Source organism: Caloenas nicobarica, chromosome 2, assembly GCF_036013445.1.
Source record: "Caloenas nicobarica isolate bCalNic1 chromosome 2, bCalNic1.hap1, whole genome shotgun sequence".
Classification (NCBI taxonomy): domain Eukaryota; kingdom Metazoa; phylum Chordata; class Aves; order Columbiformes; family Columbidae; genus Caloenas; species Caloenas nicobarica.
Window position 1 is genome coordinate 102100576 of NC_088246.1, and position 19080 is coordinate 102119655.

Below are 19080 nucleotides of genomic sequence, written 5' to 3' on the forward strand. Positions count from 1 at the left end.
GCCCAAGTTGCCCAGAGAGGTGGTGGATGCCCCATCCCTGGAGACATTCCAGGCCAGGCTGGACGGGGCTCTGAGCAACCTGATCTAGTTGCAGATGTCCCTGCTCATGGCAGGGGGTTGGACTAGATGACCTTTGAAGGTCCCTTCCAACCCAAACTATTCCATGATTCTATGATCATGGGTGAAATTCTTCAATGGCAAAACCTGAAAACCAGATTGAGGAGCAGAAAAGGCCAGAGCAGCTCCCTCTGAGAGCTTCTCGCCCCTTTTTCTCAAGGATGGATCAAGTAGGTGTGGATCTAACCAGAGAAGCTGGTGCTAGGACACCTTCTAGGGGAGCACTTCTAACCGGGTGACCAGGGCTGCTGGGCCTTTTCCTCCAATTTAGTCATACAGCACATGTGCCTGTGTGCAGGGAGGGATGCAGAGGCCCTCCCTGTCACCTCCACAACCAGCATATGCAACATGCAGCTGTTGTCTTGCCAGAGATCAGCCACAGTCCAGGGACCGAGCCATCATGTCAGGCATAATCCCAGCTGGACCCTGTGAGCTCTTTCTGAGCAACCAGGTCACGCAGCACGGTGTTGGGGAGATGCCCTCAGGTGCAAGAGGAAGGCCATGGTGTGCCTGGGAGAAAGCTGCCTCTCCTCCTGTGCCAACCTCTGCTCCCACCTCTGCTGCTGTGGCTGGAGGTACTCGGGCAGTACCTAGTGTGGGACTGGGAGGAACGCAGAGCATGAGTGGTACTCAAAAATGCCGTGGATGACCTGGGAGAACAAGTAACAGCGCTTTTCTCCAGTGGTACCACTAGCTGCTCTCTCTGTTCAGCTTCCCAGGAGCTCCAGGGATGTCTGCCATGGACATGCCACCGAAGCAGCTGCACGTGGTTTCTGGGCGCTGCCCCTCACTCTCACAGGGCAGTGCATGGCCCAGGACAGGCAGGGATCAGGGGGGCTGTCCAACTGCCCACAGATCATCCGCAGGGCGACTCGCAGCAGGGAGCCAACAAGAGAAATGAGGAGGGCTGTTCCCCCAGCCCCCCATCTCCTTTGGGGGGCCTGCAGCTCATGGAAAAGCAATGTCCCCCTGCCACCTGGCGCTGTGACACCCCAAACCTCCCAACCAGCTTGGCTTGGCACCAGGGTACACTGGTTGTTATGTCCCTAAAACACATTGGCACCTACCCACAGCCTCTACAGGCTCAAGATACCAAAAATAAAAGTCACTATTTCCTAACTGTAGAAGAGGTACAATGGGGGTGCAGAATTTCAAGAGAGCACAATCCACGTGGTGCTTTGGTATGAACCCCCAGCCTTCAGGATCTTTTTTTTCCCACTGCCTTGTACCTTACTTATGAGATTTAAACCTCTACGCAGTGTTTCTAAGAGGTTCTGGTATAAAAGGCCACTGTTTCGACATAGTAGCCCTTCATATTGCAATAGAAGTGGCAGTGGTGAGTCTGTGCACAGGGATGAGATGGAAGGTCACTTGTCAGACGGGTTATCTGAGCATTTCTACCCAGGCAAGAAGCCGCAGCAAGGTCAGGGCAATTGCTCTTGGGACAAAGTTACCAAAACAATTTTGTTCTGTCCTATGGAACCAAAACAGAGGCTTCGGATACAGCAGGTGTTCCCAGCACACATGAAGGCTGCTTTGCTGAAGATCCCAAGGGAGATGAACAAAGAGATCTTCTTTCAGTAATTTTACAAAGATGATGGGTATATGTCCCCTTCAGCAGGAACAAATATTTTACCAGAAGCAGTTTCATCTTAACTACATGCTTTGTCAACCTGATACAACATCATCATTCAAAGAGCAGAGACCGCCAGACCAAAAATAGCATGGTAAAAAACAAAGACTTGTATTTCAGTTGTAAAATCATTTTTTATTGTTACAAATATACATATGAATAAAATCCCTTCAACCTGTAACGTAAGTGGGTAGCTGTGAAATTCGCACCCTCTCCCCCGAAAGCTGAAATGTTTTTACAGATGTCAAACTATTTTTCTTGTAGAATTACACAATGAAAGGAAGCTAATATGCAGACAGAACTGAGAAAGGCCTCTAGAAAACACCAATATTAATAAAATTCCAATTGCCCTCATTCCAATCAACTATATACATTAATATATGAATGTGGAAGCATACCATGATTATAGGTCAACCAAATCCTTCTCTGTTGTGCTTTTTGACGGTACACAAATGTAAGTGTTGCAGCTTTATGTACAGTATGAGAACAGGAAGAAAGAAGCTCCCTATGGGAGAATGTAAAAACCATACCCAAGCATTTAATATATATAATCTATACAAATTATTTAATTAGTGTGCTCTTTGAATATAATTACAATGTGCAATTGCATACCGCAAGAATATATTTATAGGGAAGTCACGTGCAGATTTGACACATTTACATTCAGCAGTACAACACATTACCTGCTGTACAGTGTATTAGTGTGAGACAGTGTCCAGTTAATTTGCTTTGCTGTCTAAATGCCCTAACGCAGGGCACTCTTTGTAGCTGCTTCAGAGAAATTCAAGTAGAATACATGAAAGAATGGCTGGCTTTAACAAAGGCATGGGAAGAGGAACATCTGCATCGTACAGAACAGAAATTATGGACCGAATCAATGCCAAGTGAGTGTACTGTAAATCATGATTGGAAGATCAGGTTTTCTGCATGGAAATGTACCTGTGGTGAAAGAGCAGCTGGCTAGAAAGGCTGTTGATTGCTGTACCCTGATTGTTATAAAAAGCTCTGGCGCTATGAAGCACTTGTACTGATTTCTAAACAAAAATAAAATCTTTATCTGCTTCTTCACCAGAGTCACTGGACTTGCTTCCCTGATGGCCATCTTTACTCAAGGATCTCTGCTTCAGTTCCTGAAACTCATGGGACTGCTGCCCAGGGCTTCTTTTCACAGCTGTGTAAAACAGAAATAAGTCTTACTAATGACTGAAGAAGAGAGAGAAAGAAAAAGAATTTAAAAAAAAAAATCATTCATACACAGAGGACCTGCTCCTTTTCCCACTGAATTCATTTGCACTAGTGGGAGTAGCACACATCCATTAATTCTTCAACCTGGAAAAAGAAGGGGAAGGGGAAGGGGAAGGGAATTTGAGTAAATCTTATTCTACTGTTGGTTGGTGAGCTGACAAATTTGAAATATGAAAGCCAGTACTTCGCAGTGACACGGATAAACATTACAGTTAGAAACAGCCTGGAGACTTTCTTATCATCACACCACTTCAAAGCAAGAACAGCATTATTTTTCCAGCTGGGCTGGGTCTCAGACAATGCACTCCTGACGGCTCAGGTGGACATCTTTGCTGGGCACCCCTCAGACCTGTGGTGCACATCCCAGGCAGGCCTGTCTCCCTAGCAGGACACATCTACCTTCTCCCTTTTGACTCAGCAGCCTTCATCAGGTCAGACGTTCACCCTGGCATTGACATTACCTGAACTGCTGCTCCCTGCAGCCCCAGCACTGCCAGGTCCTGATGACCCCCCTGCTCCCTGATGTGAGAGACACCGACACCTTTGAGCCCAACCTGCATCTCTTCCAGCTGAGACCACAGCTCTGCACCTCACCTGCATTTGGTGGCAGAGAAAGGAAGAGGACATATCCACTTCCCATGATCTAAATGCAAACAATACCCATTTGGCTCACCCGGCACTCTAAAATCTCAGTAAGGCACAAACTTTATAAGCTTTGAAATAAAATGGAAAGAAGGTTGTAAAACCTTGTTAATATTTCTGATCTAATCAGTGCTCTAAAATTGCTATGGTAACGAGAGAGTTATTATACACATCGCTGGGGGTGACGTTCCACAAGGACTGATAGCTTTAGAAATTTCATACTTCCAATTAAAATGAATCTTTAAACACACAGTGGCCCTTAAATGTGATTTCATTGTGAGTCACCTTACTTCACCCCACCAAAATTAAACATTACAGTTATGAGACCTTATTTGCTCCACCATTTCAGACAAGGACATCTGGCTTTGGTTGGCACTGATCCTTGTGCCTGTTCACATCTATACACATCTCTCTTAACAAGGCAGCAGCGGTGGCCATAAAGCATCACCGCTCCTTCCCTGTCTACCACCCACCTGCAGCCTCACTGCTGCAGGTCAAGAGGATGGGACCAGACCCCTTTCAGTGGTGCCCAGTGATAGGATGAGGGAAAACAGGCACAGACTGAAGCACAGGAGGTTCCATCTGAATGTGAGAGGAAACTTCTTTACCTTGAGGGTGCCAGAGCACTGGAACAGGCTGCCCAGGGAGGCTGTGCAGTCTCCTTCTCTGGAGACATTCAAAACCCGCCTGGACACATTCCTGTGCCATCTGCTCTGGGTGAACCTGCTTTAGCAGGTGGGTTGGACTAGATGATCTCCGGAGGTCTCTTCCAACCCCAACCTTCTGTGACTCTGTGACAACCTGCCCTGTCTCCAGTTCCCAGCTCCAGCCGCAGCAGGGTCAGACATGGAGCCGTCACTGACACACGTCCGTGGCCATTTCAAATCGTGCCAGGCTGTCAGGGTTTGCCAGGAATGCAGAAAATGCAGAGGAATCCCAAGGGAGTCAACACTGCTGAGCTGCTGGGGCAGCCCCAGCAGGGATGCTCCCTGTATCCCTGGGGATACAAGGCGTCCTGCATCCAGGGGGGCCAGCACGACACCCCCGGCAGCACCAATATGTGGCAACGGGCCGTGAGAGGCAGGACAGAAAGCTCTGGCCCGTTTTCGTTTGGCACAGACATTGTCCAGTTCTGGTTCTCTGCCGTGACAAAAGCAGAATAGACACATGCAGCGCGCGTCTTGAGGAGAACCACTTCCGCGCAGGCGGCACATTTGCTGCCCAAATAGTCCTCCTGAGTCCAAACTACCCGTTTCCTTATTTGTGCTAGCCAAAACGTGGGAGGAAATGAGAGCCGGCAGCTACATGGCTTGCTGCATTCTTACGCCAGCTTTGCAAGTTGGGAAAGAAGAGGAAAGGATTTTGAGGAAGGTTTTTAAAGCTATTGAATGGAATTGGACAGGATTAAGATACCCAAATCCTGTAAAACAAAATTTAGGCATTTCCGCCTTCCCAAACACCAGTGCTTTTAAAAGAAATAGGTGCCTGGAAATTTTTGAGTTGCTCTTGATACTTGTACCTCCTAGTAATTACATGGCCTTTCTTTGAGCCTCCATCCACTCTCCAGACTAAACCCAGAACACACCCTGCAGCAGCCGTTTTAGTTTATGGCCTGATAAATCAAGACAGGTGGTTTCCCCCCAAAATGCCTGAAAAATATATCAAGCATTTAAATCCACACAGTGCAAGCAGAGCTCCTGCCACAAGAGCTTACCGTTTTCCCAGTGAAACCACACACAAGGTGACCTGTGTAGATTTGTGGCAGCATCTCAGCTTTTGAAAGTTACTTTATCAGAGAGATATCATAGAACAAACTAAAATATAATAATTCGATTATAATCGGGAGGAGAGATTCCAAGTTTGGGTGGGCTATGTTTGATTCTGCAATATGAAAAAGTAACCAGTTTATACATTTTGGGTGGAGGATATTACAAAAGGGATACGTGATGCCTTATAAACAGAAAAATTGTGGGTAAATGTAGTTGCCTAACACGTTCAAATACCTCATTAAAATACATCAGAAAAAAAAAAGAATAATTGTTTAAACAAACCAGATAAGAGGTAAAAAGAAGCATGTAAACACGTACCATTTGAGAACAGGAGCTTTTATATTTTAAAAACACACAGATCAACCAAACATTTTTACAGCCTACTGAATGAGTTCACTACAAGTCAAAGCTGTTCTTCAGGATGCGCGCCTTAACCAGGCAGCCCAGCGCTGGGTTTGGCTTCTTTTGGTGTTTTTTTTTTGTTTATGCAGCTGAAAAGCAAAGTACGATGTCAAAATAAGCTGATTTGCCCAGTTCTCAAATGGTTTTGTGAGTGATGTACTGAAACTGGCACTAACAATATTCAGGCTGAAATGTATTTTGAAATACTTCACTGCACGCATCTTAAAAAGGAAAGGTGCGTAAGCTCACCAAGCAGCGGAGAATCTACCTGCAGCTTAGTGAAGGGCAGCGTGCCACCATCGCTGCCACCAGCAGTCACGGTGTGTGACAACCCCTCTTCTGCAGAGAGGCCACCGGTGCTGCCTGGTAACAACCCACCACCGGTGTTGCCACGAAGGAAAAATGCACACGTATTTCTTATCTGGAAATGTTTTCACACCCTGTGTTTTCCCATGGGGACAGAAAGATGCTCAGCATCCCATGAGATCTTCACCTTTGTCATAATCCAATGCCAAACCCACACCCTTTTGTGGGTTCTTCGCTATCACAGTTTCTTAATGATTGTTAGTGCCAGTTATCAAGCAGTGTCTCGATGAAAAATGAAAACTTCTAACCAGAAGTGGGCTCTGCCTTGCTCTGCCCAAGCACATGAGCTTCCTCTTCTGCACTGGTAGAATACTGCCCCGACGCGGTTTTCACACTGTCAGATGCCTTGGCACAGTCATGAGCTGCATTTTGACAATCTCCAGCTTGCTCTAGCAGGGAAAAGGATTAATTTATATCCCTAAGCTGTTCTGTAGGCCCATGTATGGTAAGTAACATAAATAATTTCACTTATCCATCCCATTTAATCAATTGTTCAAAGAGTTGTAATCAATATGCCAGGTGCTTGCTTAAATTTAGTCCAGATATTTGCAAATGTTGGTAACTGCAGCCTGAGCTTACAGGTATGCTGTGTAGAGAGGTGTATTTTGAGATTGCCCCACAAAGTACAGTTAAATTCATTAACACAAAGCAATTTTATAATCAAGTATCATCTAATTTGCAGCTTTACTTCACAGGAGATATAATTTTGTTTACTAAGGCAGATTTGCAGTGATTTACCAGTTGCAGAAACAAATGGAGCATGCTAGCCTGAAAGGCAGCAGAAAGCAAGGACAGAGGAATGATTGAATGAGGAAGTACAACAGTAATCAAGTAAAACGTGAAAAAAGGAAAAACGAATAAAGAAACAGAATTTACATATTCCCAAACAATTTTATGCAAAGCATAGCAGCTCTGTAAGGACCTGGAAACTCAATTGTAGCCATTCTAAACTACACGGTGTTTTAAAAAGAGGGACCCAATTTGAAACTCCTACCACTTGAAACTGGCCTATCTTTTTGAAACACCCTGTAGTACTGATAAAATTCGTACAGTGCAGTGTAGCGGCAATTAGAAAACCCTGTGTTTGGCCAACTCATCCGTGGAGGTCTAAGGGAACAAGGAGTGAGGAAAGCACGTGTCTGACCCCTTTTGTGTAAAGATTTCCAAACAGCAAATACATTTTAAAAATAAAGCAATTGTCCCGTTTCTTGTGTGACAACCACAAACTGCAAAATCTTGTCAAATCTCTGTTGTGTTAGAGATTGCTGTAACACAAAAGGATTGTAGTTACAATTCCACGTTGCCTGCTTCATGGAGTGTGTTCGCTCTCATGAGAGGAGGTGGGAAAGCATAGAGCACAGAAATGGTGAGGTTAACCTCACATTAAAATGTACCTGCGACAAGCCCCATTGTATTGTGTTTGTTTAGTTATGAAGTAACAAGTTCTCTCTCGCAGTTTGGTGAAAAGTTGGTGAGAAAACAAGGACTCGAACAGCTGAGTCAGTCTGCTGTGACAAGAGCCTTTGACCACAACCATTCTCAACACGATGGCACCAGCACAGCGAGCCTGATCCCTAAGGTGTAGTCCAGTTTACCTGCCTCATCACAGGCTCTGATGGGATTAAAGACAAGAGAATAAACAGGCTATATTCTGCCTTAGAATCATAGAATAGTTCGGGTTGGAAGTGACCTCCAAAGGTCTAGTCTAACCCCTCTGCAATAAGCAAGGATATCTTCAAAAAAATCTTAGAAATAATAAAAAAAAGGCTGCCTTGCAGCCCTCATAAGGCTACAGCCACCAGGAGCCACAGACTGTGGCAGTTCTTGGCAACATGGAGCATCTGAACTCTCAGCCCTTTCCAGTCAGAGGAGAGGTCCTTGGCTATGCCGTATGTCCTGCTGGCTCTACACAATTCAGTGAGATCGTGGTGGTTCTGCTGGGCTACCTTTATGGCACAAGAGCAGCCCAACAGCATCATACAGGTGGCTGAAGCAAGAGTCGAAACCTGCAGACAAGCACCCCACGTGCTTACGTGCAGTCAGTAAATGGCAGCCACCACAGCAACTATTCTCCAAGCAGAGTAACACTCAGACTGTGAGGTAAGCTGTTTCATAAAGCAAATCGTAGTTTTAGGGGAGAAAGGGAGAATCTTCTAAAATTATACCTCTGGACCATCTGGCTTTGGGGATGGCTTTGCCTCTCCTCTCACCTAGAGGGTAACCATGGCCTCTGTGGGCAGCACAACTGCTCCATCTTCACAACCCAGCGCTACCTGCCTTGATTCATCTGCCTTCACCCTGCAGTCTGAAAAACTGCTGGCAGAGTGTGAAAGGGCACTCCTGTGTCTCACAGCTTACATGACGGGAATCACCTTGGAGGTCTTTCTCAAGGAGGGTCCCAGTAAGAAAGAGGTCTCGCTCTCGGATTTCAAACGTTGCCATTTGTGCCAGCTGACACCACGGTGAGCAACATTTCTGTGACTTCTCCACGTATTCTATGCTATCTGAGGAAGCCTCAGCTCGTCTAAGAGCCAACTATGGGCAAGGAAATGCATCAGCAGAAGTAGAAATCCAGTGCACAGATGAAAAGTAGCCAAGACAAGGCAGCAGCCTACTGTTGTGCATAGAAGGTACCAAGCCCTGCCCTGGCACAAACATTGCCCGAGGAGGAGGAGGAGGAGGAAGGGAACTCGGTAACATGCAGTGACTCCACAGAAAGGAGAAGTACAAACAAAGCAACAGGCTGGCTGCAAGGAAAAAAAGTCCTGGCAGCTCCTGTGCTGAACCTCAGAGCTGCGTTCCGCATTACTGCATGTGACCAACAGCAATCAGCATCTCGATTCAGACCAAACTTAATCACAATATACATAAGTGTCCCTTAATTGTTCAGTTACATTATTAATACCAAGGGAATCATCTTTCATTTGGTTTGATCAAAGGAAGAAAATATAGACCGGCAACCCATGGGTGGAGGAGATGAGGAAAAGGTGACCAGATATGCTTTCCTTGCTTTATGTCCTCCAAACGAATAGGCCTTCCCTTCCAAGTGAAAACGAACCAGGGGACAATGACATATTGAATTCTAGTAGAAGACAAGCACGCTGGAACAACACTTAGACCAACACTCCTACCTTCTTGAGAAAACGATCTGACTGTGGGGCTGCTCTGACCATCCTTTTCTTTATCAGAAGGAACTTTCTTCAGCGCAGGTGGAAGCAGGGCAACTTTTGGGGAACTGGGGCCAGAGGGAGACTCCGGAGCATCCTCTGTGGAGTACCATGAACAAAAGGGTGAGAAGTTATAGCTGCACTGTAGCTCACAGAAATGGAGCTGTTATGATGGGCCAAACCTCAACACAATACACAAACAAGAAACAGCTAGAATCTGTCAGAAAAATAAGGATTCAGGAATTTACATTATGTCAAGAGAACGTATGATGGCTCTCAGTCCAGGTGAAAGAATTTTAATAGTCAAAGCAAAGATCTCAATTTCAGCATTTTAATGTGTACTGCTATTGTAGCACAAACAGAAATCTGATGCGAGCAACTGAATTTCCTGCAAGACATAAGTATGCAATTTGTAAAGAACGGCTGAATATTATTTTGGATGGATTTTTGGAAGCATTAGTTCTATTTATACTTTTATTGTCCTGAAACATAATGAACTGATCAATTTAGATGTCCTGTTTCACAGTTATAAGGCATAAAAGTGAACCAAGGAAACAAATTTCATAAACAGCCTACAGAACTCTGTACTTCCAGGAATAAATTACCAGTACATAACATGATAGCGCCTGCAAAGATTTTCTAAACAGAAAAAATACTTCCTCTTCTAAACTGTGAGGAAATCTGGAACTTAAATTCAAATCCATAGTTTAAGCCACCTGGATATCTCGTTTCTCTAAAAGGCTGGATATGCGTTATGTACAGCAAGTTGACTATCATCTCTACAGACCTTACAAGAAGACCTTTTCGGTCTTACAAAAGACAGCCTTTGTTGGGACAGTAGGGAAGCACAGCTACAATGGATTACTGAAGCTGCTTGTACGTTTGCTTCCCGAGGAGTAAACAGTGTCATATGTACACAACAGAGGAACTAGGAAGATCCATTAGTATTAATAGAAGGAAAAAGGAACTTGGACTATCACCTGTATGTGTACTTGTACAATGAGTTAATTCAGTTGCATACTGGAAATTTACAGGAATTTCTCTCACTGTCACAGAGCCACCACAAAGGAGTCAGTCTTTTTACTTTCAGCACAGGAAAGTGATGACCTTCCAAATGCAACTCAATCTGAACAGATACACCATTTCTTGGACCTTCTCCATGCTTTTGATTTGCCTGTGAGGCCAGTTGCCTTGGGAAGCTCAAGTATCAAGACATGGAAGAGCAAAGCGCTTGGCAAACACAGCTATTTATTTCTGAACTACAGCTGTTCTGTGCTTTACTGAGGAATTACTTTCAGTCTTTTATAAATTGTAGAGATCCAATCTGTGTTCCTTTGACCGCAGATTACTTAGCAAAAATTTGCTGCCATTAGTTTGGCCACACCGCTGGAAACAATGGCAGGAGCAAGAGTGTAAATACGATTATTGCTTGGCTGCTTCATCATGTCGCCTGGGTGTGCTCAGCCAGCAGGTTGCTCCAAGTACTAGGATAGAAGTTAGACTGCAACAGAGACGGTGCTGCTTTTGCTGCCACCCAAGGAGCTGGTCTATTATGTATAAATATTAATTACTCTCTGTGTTAAACCCACAGTATGCTCTCTCTGCAGGAAATAGCAGCTGGCAGAAACAGACAGCTCAGGACTTTCTGATACCTAAGACTTTGAGATAACACACTGCCTCTTTCACAGATTAAGCATCACCAAATAAGCCATGCTTTCCTATTGTATTCATCTTTGTGAGCGTCTTACCCGACACCTCTCACTGTTATAAGCATTTATAAAATGGACAATAAAATACATTTAAACCCATCTAAAACCAGAAGGTGATTCTGTATTTGAACACCACTCTGGAGTGCAGAGACTAACTACACTGGAGTGCAGAGACTAAGTAATGCTCAGGTTACACACCAAGGGCAGGGAGGAGGCTATGACATCCCTCTGCCCCCTCATCCTCACCAGGACTGACATCTTTCTGAGGTCGACAGTGACTATGGGAAAAGCCTAGAGGTCTGTGAGCTCTTACAGATGGCCAGGCTCACATTTTTTCAGTCATTCGCAATTAATAAGCTATATTTGCCACAGCTACTGGTGGAGTCAGTAATTAGCATTTCATTCCCCTCGACTGCAGTGGCTGTACTTTGGGAAGAGAGGGTTGAGACACTGGCCTATTAAGTAGCGGATGAACAAATGTATAGGACATCTGCTGAAATATTTCCCAATATTGGAAATCTTGAGATAATATCTGGGCAGGAGGTTTGGAGAGACAGCAATTAACAGTCATTCAACAGGCAGTCTTGCAGGGTTATAAAGCAGTTACAATTATTTCCACTCAAAAGCAATAAGGAAAGAAACAAAAGCAAAAAAAGAGAGAGAGAATGAGAGACAGTCGGTTTGTACAAGTTATTAACAGGCTTGAGTGGCTAAGAGCAGCCTGCCAGAAAACCCCAAGGACTTTAGTATTTATAGCCAGGTGTTTAGAAAAAAAAATGCAGTTATTTTTGTCAGTGCTGCTACAACAGGCCTTTGGTGCTGAAGTAGCTTTCCATGCTCACCTCTTAGTGAAAGCGGGCTAACTCAAAACAGCTCTGCACCTGCTGCTATTGCTTCTCCTCAGGCTTTACCATTGCAGATCACAGATTAAACCATTTTAATAAGTTTATTTGAATCAGGGCAGAAGGAAGTGGAAAAGAAGGATGCAAGTCAAGAGCAAGTGACTGAAGGACCTGTCCCTCTACATTTAGCTCCTGTTCAGGATGTGGCCATGGGTGTCTCCTCCACAGCCCACACAAACACCACTCAGAAGGACCCAGCTGGGAATAACCAATGCCCAGAGCAGCTCCTCACCAGTGCGAGAGGCAGAGCGTGGTTTCTGCGGCACCGTGGGTCGTCCTGCCAGGCTGGGCTTTGTTGACTGCAGTGGGGGTTTGGGGCTGGTCGGTGTATTGGAAGAACTTCTTGCCTTTGTGCCAGCTTCTGCCTTTGGTTCAGCTTTTGCATTTTTTTCTGATGATGCTGAGATGGAGTCACCTTTACTCGAGGCAAACCGACTCTCTGGAAGGGTCTGCTGGAGTTTAGGCACTAAAATAAATAGACACATAAAATAAAGTCTCCTGCAACACAGACAGCTCCATGCACAGATAGGCTCGTGTGCAAAATAACATCATTAGCTCACATATTGCTGCTGCACTGCTGTGTGTGTAAGAGAACCCCTAACATTTCATTCAAAATCACTGCAAGAAAAGCATCTAAACCCACTAGTTCTTACATGTGCTCAGCTTCATAATTTAACTGCCTCAGAGGTGATGGCATCTGCCCCTTTTTACAATCTTTGGGGTGATGGCTGGCTGGACCTTATTCTTCCTTCATATTTCTGAGAGCAGATGGTACAGCCTGCCTGCTGAGAAAGCAGTGATGGATCAGTGGAAGACGGAGCCTTTGGCTGTTAACATGCCTCTACAGACAAAAGGTTGGGTATCCAAGATCAACAGAGAAATCCTGGCCCAGAAAATAAATCCCAAATGTGTGATCAGCAGGCTACATCTTTTTATTTGTTGCTTTTAGCAAGCTCTAGAAGAGATTTTGAAACTTAGCAGAGATCAAAGTGTTCCTTATATAATATTTTGATTTATCTAACAACGCTCTATATGGATTATGGTTTCCACACATTAGCAAGTTTATCAACATATTATTTATCCCAAAGACTGAGGTATTTACAGATAAAACTACACTGACTTCCAAGCAATACATCGGCCCTACTGAGCTGTGCAAGCTGGTAGAAAGCCTGCTGGACTCTGGGCTGCAAACAAGCAAAATGCCTGCCCTGCTTTCCTGCTCTGCAGCTTTCAGAAGGTTGAAGGCTTGTATGTAGCAGCTCTAATGACAATCTTGGAACTTGTATGTTAGCTTGGGACTTTCAACAATTGTCCCATCTTTAGTCTCAGAAGAGAATTACAGACTAACCGAAATGCAGACTGGTAGCCTTGGTACTTGGCAAAGCCAGGTATGTGCTCGCAGATGCTATTTCCATTCAGAAATCCTCCCTGTTACAAAAGTGCTGAGCACAGACATTTTAATGGCAGTGGGAGGGAAGGGAGTGTTGATATAGTTTGTTGCGAGCCAATCTCCAATATGTTTTACCAGCTTATGTAGCTGTTTTTTCAGCCCAGCTGTAGTTCAACTCTGGCAAACCATTGAGTTGTGTGGTGCATATATATGTGTGTGAGTGCGTGACAGGGAGAGTTGGTGTCTGCAGGCATGCAACAGACTTCCTTGCTGCAAGGGGAACCACAGGACACCTTCTCCACCTGTGCGTGTGTGCATACAAAAAAAGCAGGCAACGTCCAGACACGAAGCGAGGAATAAAAAGCCCCTTATTCTCCTTCTGCATCACTATCTATAGTTTGCCTGTAGCAACATCCAGCAATTTTCCATTAACTCTCTTTCTTGCCTTCCTAACCTCAGGTCGGCTAATATTACCAGAATCCAGTAAGTCAAAATAAGTTAACCCAAAACAAAGACAACCTGTAGTTGCAAGAGCAAAGAGCAGCCTCAGGGAGCTCTCAAGCAAGAGTGGTAAAGAAAGGACTGACAGCTGGAGGCTGAAAGGAAGGGGCATGCCCAGTACAGTGAGGTGGGGGTCAAATGCGTCATACAGAGAGACGAGGACCAGAGAAGAATTTGGTTCAGACCCCCCTGGCTACTCTAATGCCCCAAGCACAAACTATTCTTGCTCTTTTGACTTCAGTTTGATGATATCAGGAGACACATATAGTATACAAGCTCCTCCTCAAAAGATAAGCAGGCTTTAAAACCACTAATTTAGAGAGTTCAGCATGCTCTGAATATGCTGTCTTTTAAAACTAGCTTTAGAAAGGTATAAAACTTCGAAATCAATTTCTGAAGTGCTGACCTGGTTTTGGTGCTCAACCAAGATGGCCACATTTGGATTTTGATTTCAGCCTGTTTTTTCAGCCTTGTTTCTGTATGTTTTGGCAACCCTATATGCTGTGCTTGCAGGATACCTACCACCGCTCTTGAGAAAGCAGGCCTGGATTTCCCAGTTCAGCCCACTCCTTTCTGTCCAGTGATTGTGGTATGCACAAAACCACCAGAGCTGAATCCCTTCTGAACACTTCACTGGTCAGTCCCAAAAGTATGCACAGAGAACAGAATTTCACCTTGTCTTGAGGCGGCTGCACTGTAGGCACTGCCATGTCAGGGTCCAGGACTACAGCTTGACAAGGGCACAAAAAGACAAGGTGCAGAGGGAATTGGTGCTGTAAGCTCTGCAAGGCTGGACTCCACTTTGTACATGATGGACAGTAGTTTTGTGCATGTGTGCAGTGTCCAGAGCCCTTCACAGATTTGCAGACAGCCCTGGCGTCGGTCAAGCCGGGTAAACCCTGAGAAGAGCCACCTGCCATTGCCTACGAGATGTTTATTCTAACAGCTGAAAGTCAGGACTGCTCCAGCTGGTACCTGCACTGACTACTATAAACCATGCACATTGGTCATATGTAGGTCATAAAATATATTCAGGAGTTTCATTTCTTTCTGAGCAGACATTTTTGCAGGCTCCTGGGTTCAGCTGCAGCTTTGCTGATCCCATTACAAGTCAGCATCCTTTTGAAGGTGCCCCAGGCATATGCACCAGGTACTTTCCCTCCTGTGCAACGTCGAGCACAAGAGTAAAAGCTGAGCCATCAACTCAGCCCCGGAACTGGCTTCATGAGAAGTGCTGTCCCACACAGTACAAAAAGCAAGCTTGTTTCTAATCCCTTTCACGTAGCATAAGCTCATATTTTGTTTAAGTAATTGCAGGCACACAATCTGGAGAGGGAAGTGAGATTTTTGAGGTCATGCATTTTGCATTTTCTAGACAGAGTTTAAACCAGGAAACTCAGACTGTACCTGTACCACTTCCATCCAGTCGTTCTGAGCTCATCGCTGTGTCAAAAGACTCTCTGGGAGTTGTGTCATTCCCAAGTTTCTGAAAGAGAAAAGCTCTCATTTAATAATATATCTGTAATTAATACAACCCAGTGGTTCTGTTAGGAAAAAAAAGCTCTAATTTGGAAGCCATAAGGCAGAGAAAGAAGTGACAGTAAGAAATGGTGGTTTCTCTCTTCTTGTTTCTCTTTCAGGTCCTGGAGATCTAAGCAGGAAGAAAACAATGCTGATTTGTCACGTCTAGCAAAGCTGCAATGATACCCTGTGTCCTAATGTACAGGAGTTGAAATGGAAGGTGCTAGTTGGAAACAGTCTTTTCTCCAAAGACAGCTCTGGATTTAAAAAAATCCTTGTTTAGGTTTAAATAAAATAAAAAAGTATTTTTCTTAAGATCTAGACTTTGAGTATGACTGCTGAATGAATCTCTGCTCCTCCACGTAAAAAAATAACTTCTTATTTTAGATAAACCTGCAACTAGAGAAGTAGCAGCACTCACATATTTGCACGGCTCCTCTAAAAACAAATGGAGCTCACTTACTGAAAGGGGTTTAAAGCCACCCATCACAAGCACTGCTGGATAGTCAGCATCTCTAAAGAAAGGGGACTTCTTGTTTATGTGCTGATACGCTGACGAAGTCTTCTGTTCTCAGAACCAGCTTTCCTAACATCCCAGCCTCCAAAGACAAGGTGCAAAGACTTTTGTCATATCACAGCTCTAGCTTAAGTGAGCTTAAAACCTGTGTATTCACCAGGAGAAGCTTAGGCATGCAGTTGATGTGCTGGGAAAAGAACCAGTCTCCTTTTACTGTCTTACCTGCTACCGAAGCTTAAGTAGAGGGATAAATGGGAGGATAAAAAAAGTGCCTAGAAATAAGTGCAGGATATACTATGACAGAAAGCCTTATAAAGATATGGCTAGGCAAAAAAGTGGTATTTTTTTAAACTAAAAAAGTGGGGATAGACTTTTGCAGGCAGCTTCAATATTGATCTTGATTTGCTATTTTAAGACTGTGTGGCAAATGACTTAAAGAAAACGATTTGTGCTGATGACCATTGCATTTTGTTATATACCCACGCATAAATCATGTTGACACATTCAGGACACTGCTACCACTGCTCCAACACCTCTGCGTAACTCACACTGGGATCTGACCATTCCACAGTGTTCAGAAACCTCCACCATGTGCCATGCAGTGCACATCAGACATGATCACTGCCCTTTGGAACTCACAATCTTCTTGGGTTTGGTGTGTAGATAGAAATTGGACAACAGGAAATGTAGGAAGGAAGAGAATGGCTACAAGTAGCAGGAGCGCATAACAAGTCTAGAGGAAAAATAGCATTTCAAATACAAAAATAAAGAAATGATCTCTAACTGTCCACACTGTCCTCTTGTCTTTCCCCTGTGGTGGTAACTCAACACAGGCATTGCAGGAGAAACAAATTTCGGGGAGTGATGCAGAAAACAGCGTGGTTGGCCTTAAAGATTTACATTGCCACCTCTCCACCAAGTAGAGCTGTGCACTGCAAATGGCACACTGCACCCAGGAGGATGCTATTACAATTGACATTAAACTCCCTGTACTGTGAAATGACCCTGATACTGATATAACTATCCACTCAAAGAGATTATATTTCTGTAGGCTTCGAGTATAAAATCATCTGTATGTTAAAAACCACGTGTAAGCCAAACAATGGAGTCTTCTGGTCAGAAGCACTTTAGAAATGCCATGACTTGTAGGGCCAGAACAGTAACCTACAGTGCCCATACAGAACAAAACGAAGTCCCATCCAAACCTAGCAGGAACATTACACTTTGTACCACTGGGTGAAAACTCAGTTTTTATTCCCATTTATTGACTGTCATTGATATTTTTGGCTAAATTCTCACCTCTCCACCTCCTAATGCCACAGGTTTCTTTGTAAGACTGCCTCGGCTATATAGTTTTGAAAGGAATACCACTCTCTGCTTGCTGGATTTTTATTCAGAAAAAAAGCTTTTGAGAACTGAATTTACCAACTTGATGGAATGTGAATTCTCATGAACTATCACCAAAATACTCATTTTCCTATGTAAATATTGAAGATATATGCGTAACACTTAGCTACAGTAAATGACTTAAGAGAGCTGTATGACAACATGAAAACTACTTTCCTGATAACTCCTGCCTCCCTCACTAGTTATGGGACTACTGGAGAAATATAGCCATGTACAGAGACAAGTACAAAAGCCAGTGCTGGCATCTATTAGTGTAGTACTTAAAAATGCAACTAGGACATTGGCATGTTTGGTTACCTACTGCATACACATTACAGACTGCTGATGGTCCTGAGATAACACTAAACACTTGCTGCAAAAATTTACTCTGAGAAGCTATCAATCATGTCAGATAAATGCAGGTGAATTTATCATGTAGATAAATAATGACCAGGCTCTACATTTAATAGGAATTCATGCAAGGTTGGGAAATACTGTGGAGCTCGATGCCATCGAGAGTGAGTAAAGAGGTGACAGATGATCTTGGTCTGCTCACAGGTCATGCTCCAGATAATTAAAAATTCAGTCTGTAAGCACTAGATGGAGCTAAAAGATCTTTTTACATAAACCTAGAGGCAAGCCTAGTCTCTACCATTAATGCCAATTTGCACGTTGTATTCTAAGCAAAAGAAAACAAAAAAGCATTTGCCATCTTTCCATGTACTGTGCACCTGCTCATCCCTTGTATCTGTAACAAGACTGTGGTAGGTTATGAATGAAATAGTAAATTCCTTCTGGCTTTGTTTTCATGTAAAATAGCTCAGAACATAAGCAGCCATCTGTACCTTGAAGGAAAATACGATTTTCTATCATACTGGAATTCTGACAAATTTGAAGATGTTAGGGAAGTTGGTGTCATACCCATCCTAAATAACGTAACAGCAGGGGGATGCCATCTTCTGTAGCCCAACCATCAGGATATTGTATGATTTTCACCTTCATGAATATAATGAATAAAAGTGCAAACCTAAGTTATTCGATACTGTGATGTAGGATGAAGTACGTGAAAAATTCTTTTTAAGAGCAGTTCAATTTTGTGTGGTCTGGGCGACATTAAGAATGGATAACTCAATGCCCTGCTGTGTACAGACTCCTATTTCAATTCAGTTTTCTTGTCGCTCTAAATAAAAAACCTGCTTTTGCACTCCATAAATATCCATTTTTACAAAAATCTAACCAAAAAATAAAGATCAATAACATTATTTTCTTGAAAATTAAGCCTGAAAGAAGAGGAGTAACCTTTCCAAGCATTAAAAAAGGGTCAAAAAAAATACTGGGAAAAGGCAACAACTTTTCTTTTTGATAGATGAAATTCAAGTTTTCAATCAATGCTATGAAAGCTCATAAATTGACGAGGCCTTTTACTCTCCCCACTTTAAAAAAAATACACAAGCTAATATTCTACCTCAGTCACATCATTCCAGATCTGATCAGCTTTAGATGACGAGTGTTAAAAACTCGAACAGCACCAAGCATACACAGTTTATGCAGTTGTAAAAGATTATATAATTGGAGTAGGCTGGTATTTTATAAGTTACAGGCAGAGCATAACACCCATTTAAAATCACATGGCATTTTATTTGAGAACTTGGTAATTTAGAAATCAATGACACTATTCACAGACACTACTCGTCACCAATGAGAAAGGTGGGAATTGGTCATTTCTTTAGAAAAATAATTTTTATGCTGAGGTTCCCTTTAATGAGCTATAGACTACTGTATTAATTTGAATCTGCTTATCACAAGTCTCCAG

At 43.6% G+C, this 19080-nt stretch overlaps 1 protein-coding gene across 4 annotated transcripts in view; it reads right to left on the reverse strand.

The window, feature by feature from the left end:
• Positions 1-1919: 1919 nt before the first annotated feature.
• CARMIL1 (capping protein regulator and myosin 1 linker 1) overlaps positions 1920-19080 on the reverse strand; it is a 197683-nt gene continuing 180522 nt past the window's right edge. For 2 of the 4 annotated variants that reach the window (XM_065629470.1, XM_065629471.1), the window contains 5 exons: positions 15251-15329; positions 12185-12418; positions 9306-9440; positions 6423-6563; positions 1920-2921 (listed from right to left, as the gene is read on the reverse strand). In XM_065629470.1, the coding sequence (XP_065485542.1) occupies positions 2785-2921; positions 6423-6563; positions 9306-9440; positions 12185-12418; positions 15251-15329 (726 nt within the window). In that variant the 3' untranslated portion in view covers positions 1920-2784. The remainder of the gene's footprint in view (positions 2922-6422; positions 6564-9305; positions 9441-12184; positions 12419-15250; positions 15330-19080) is intronic. The other 2 variants (XM_065629473.1, XM_065629472.1) reach the window with 2 other exon arrangements.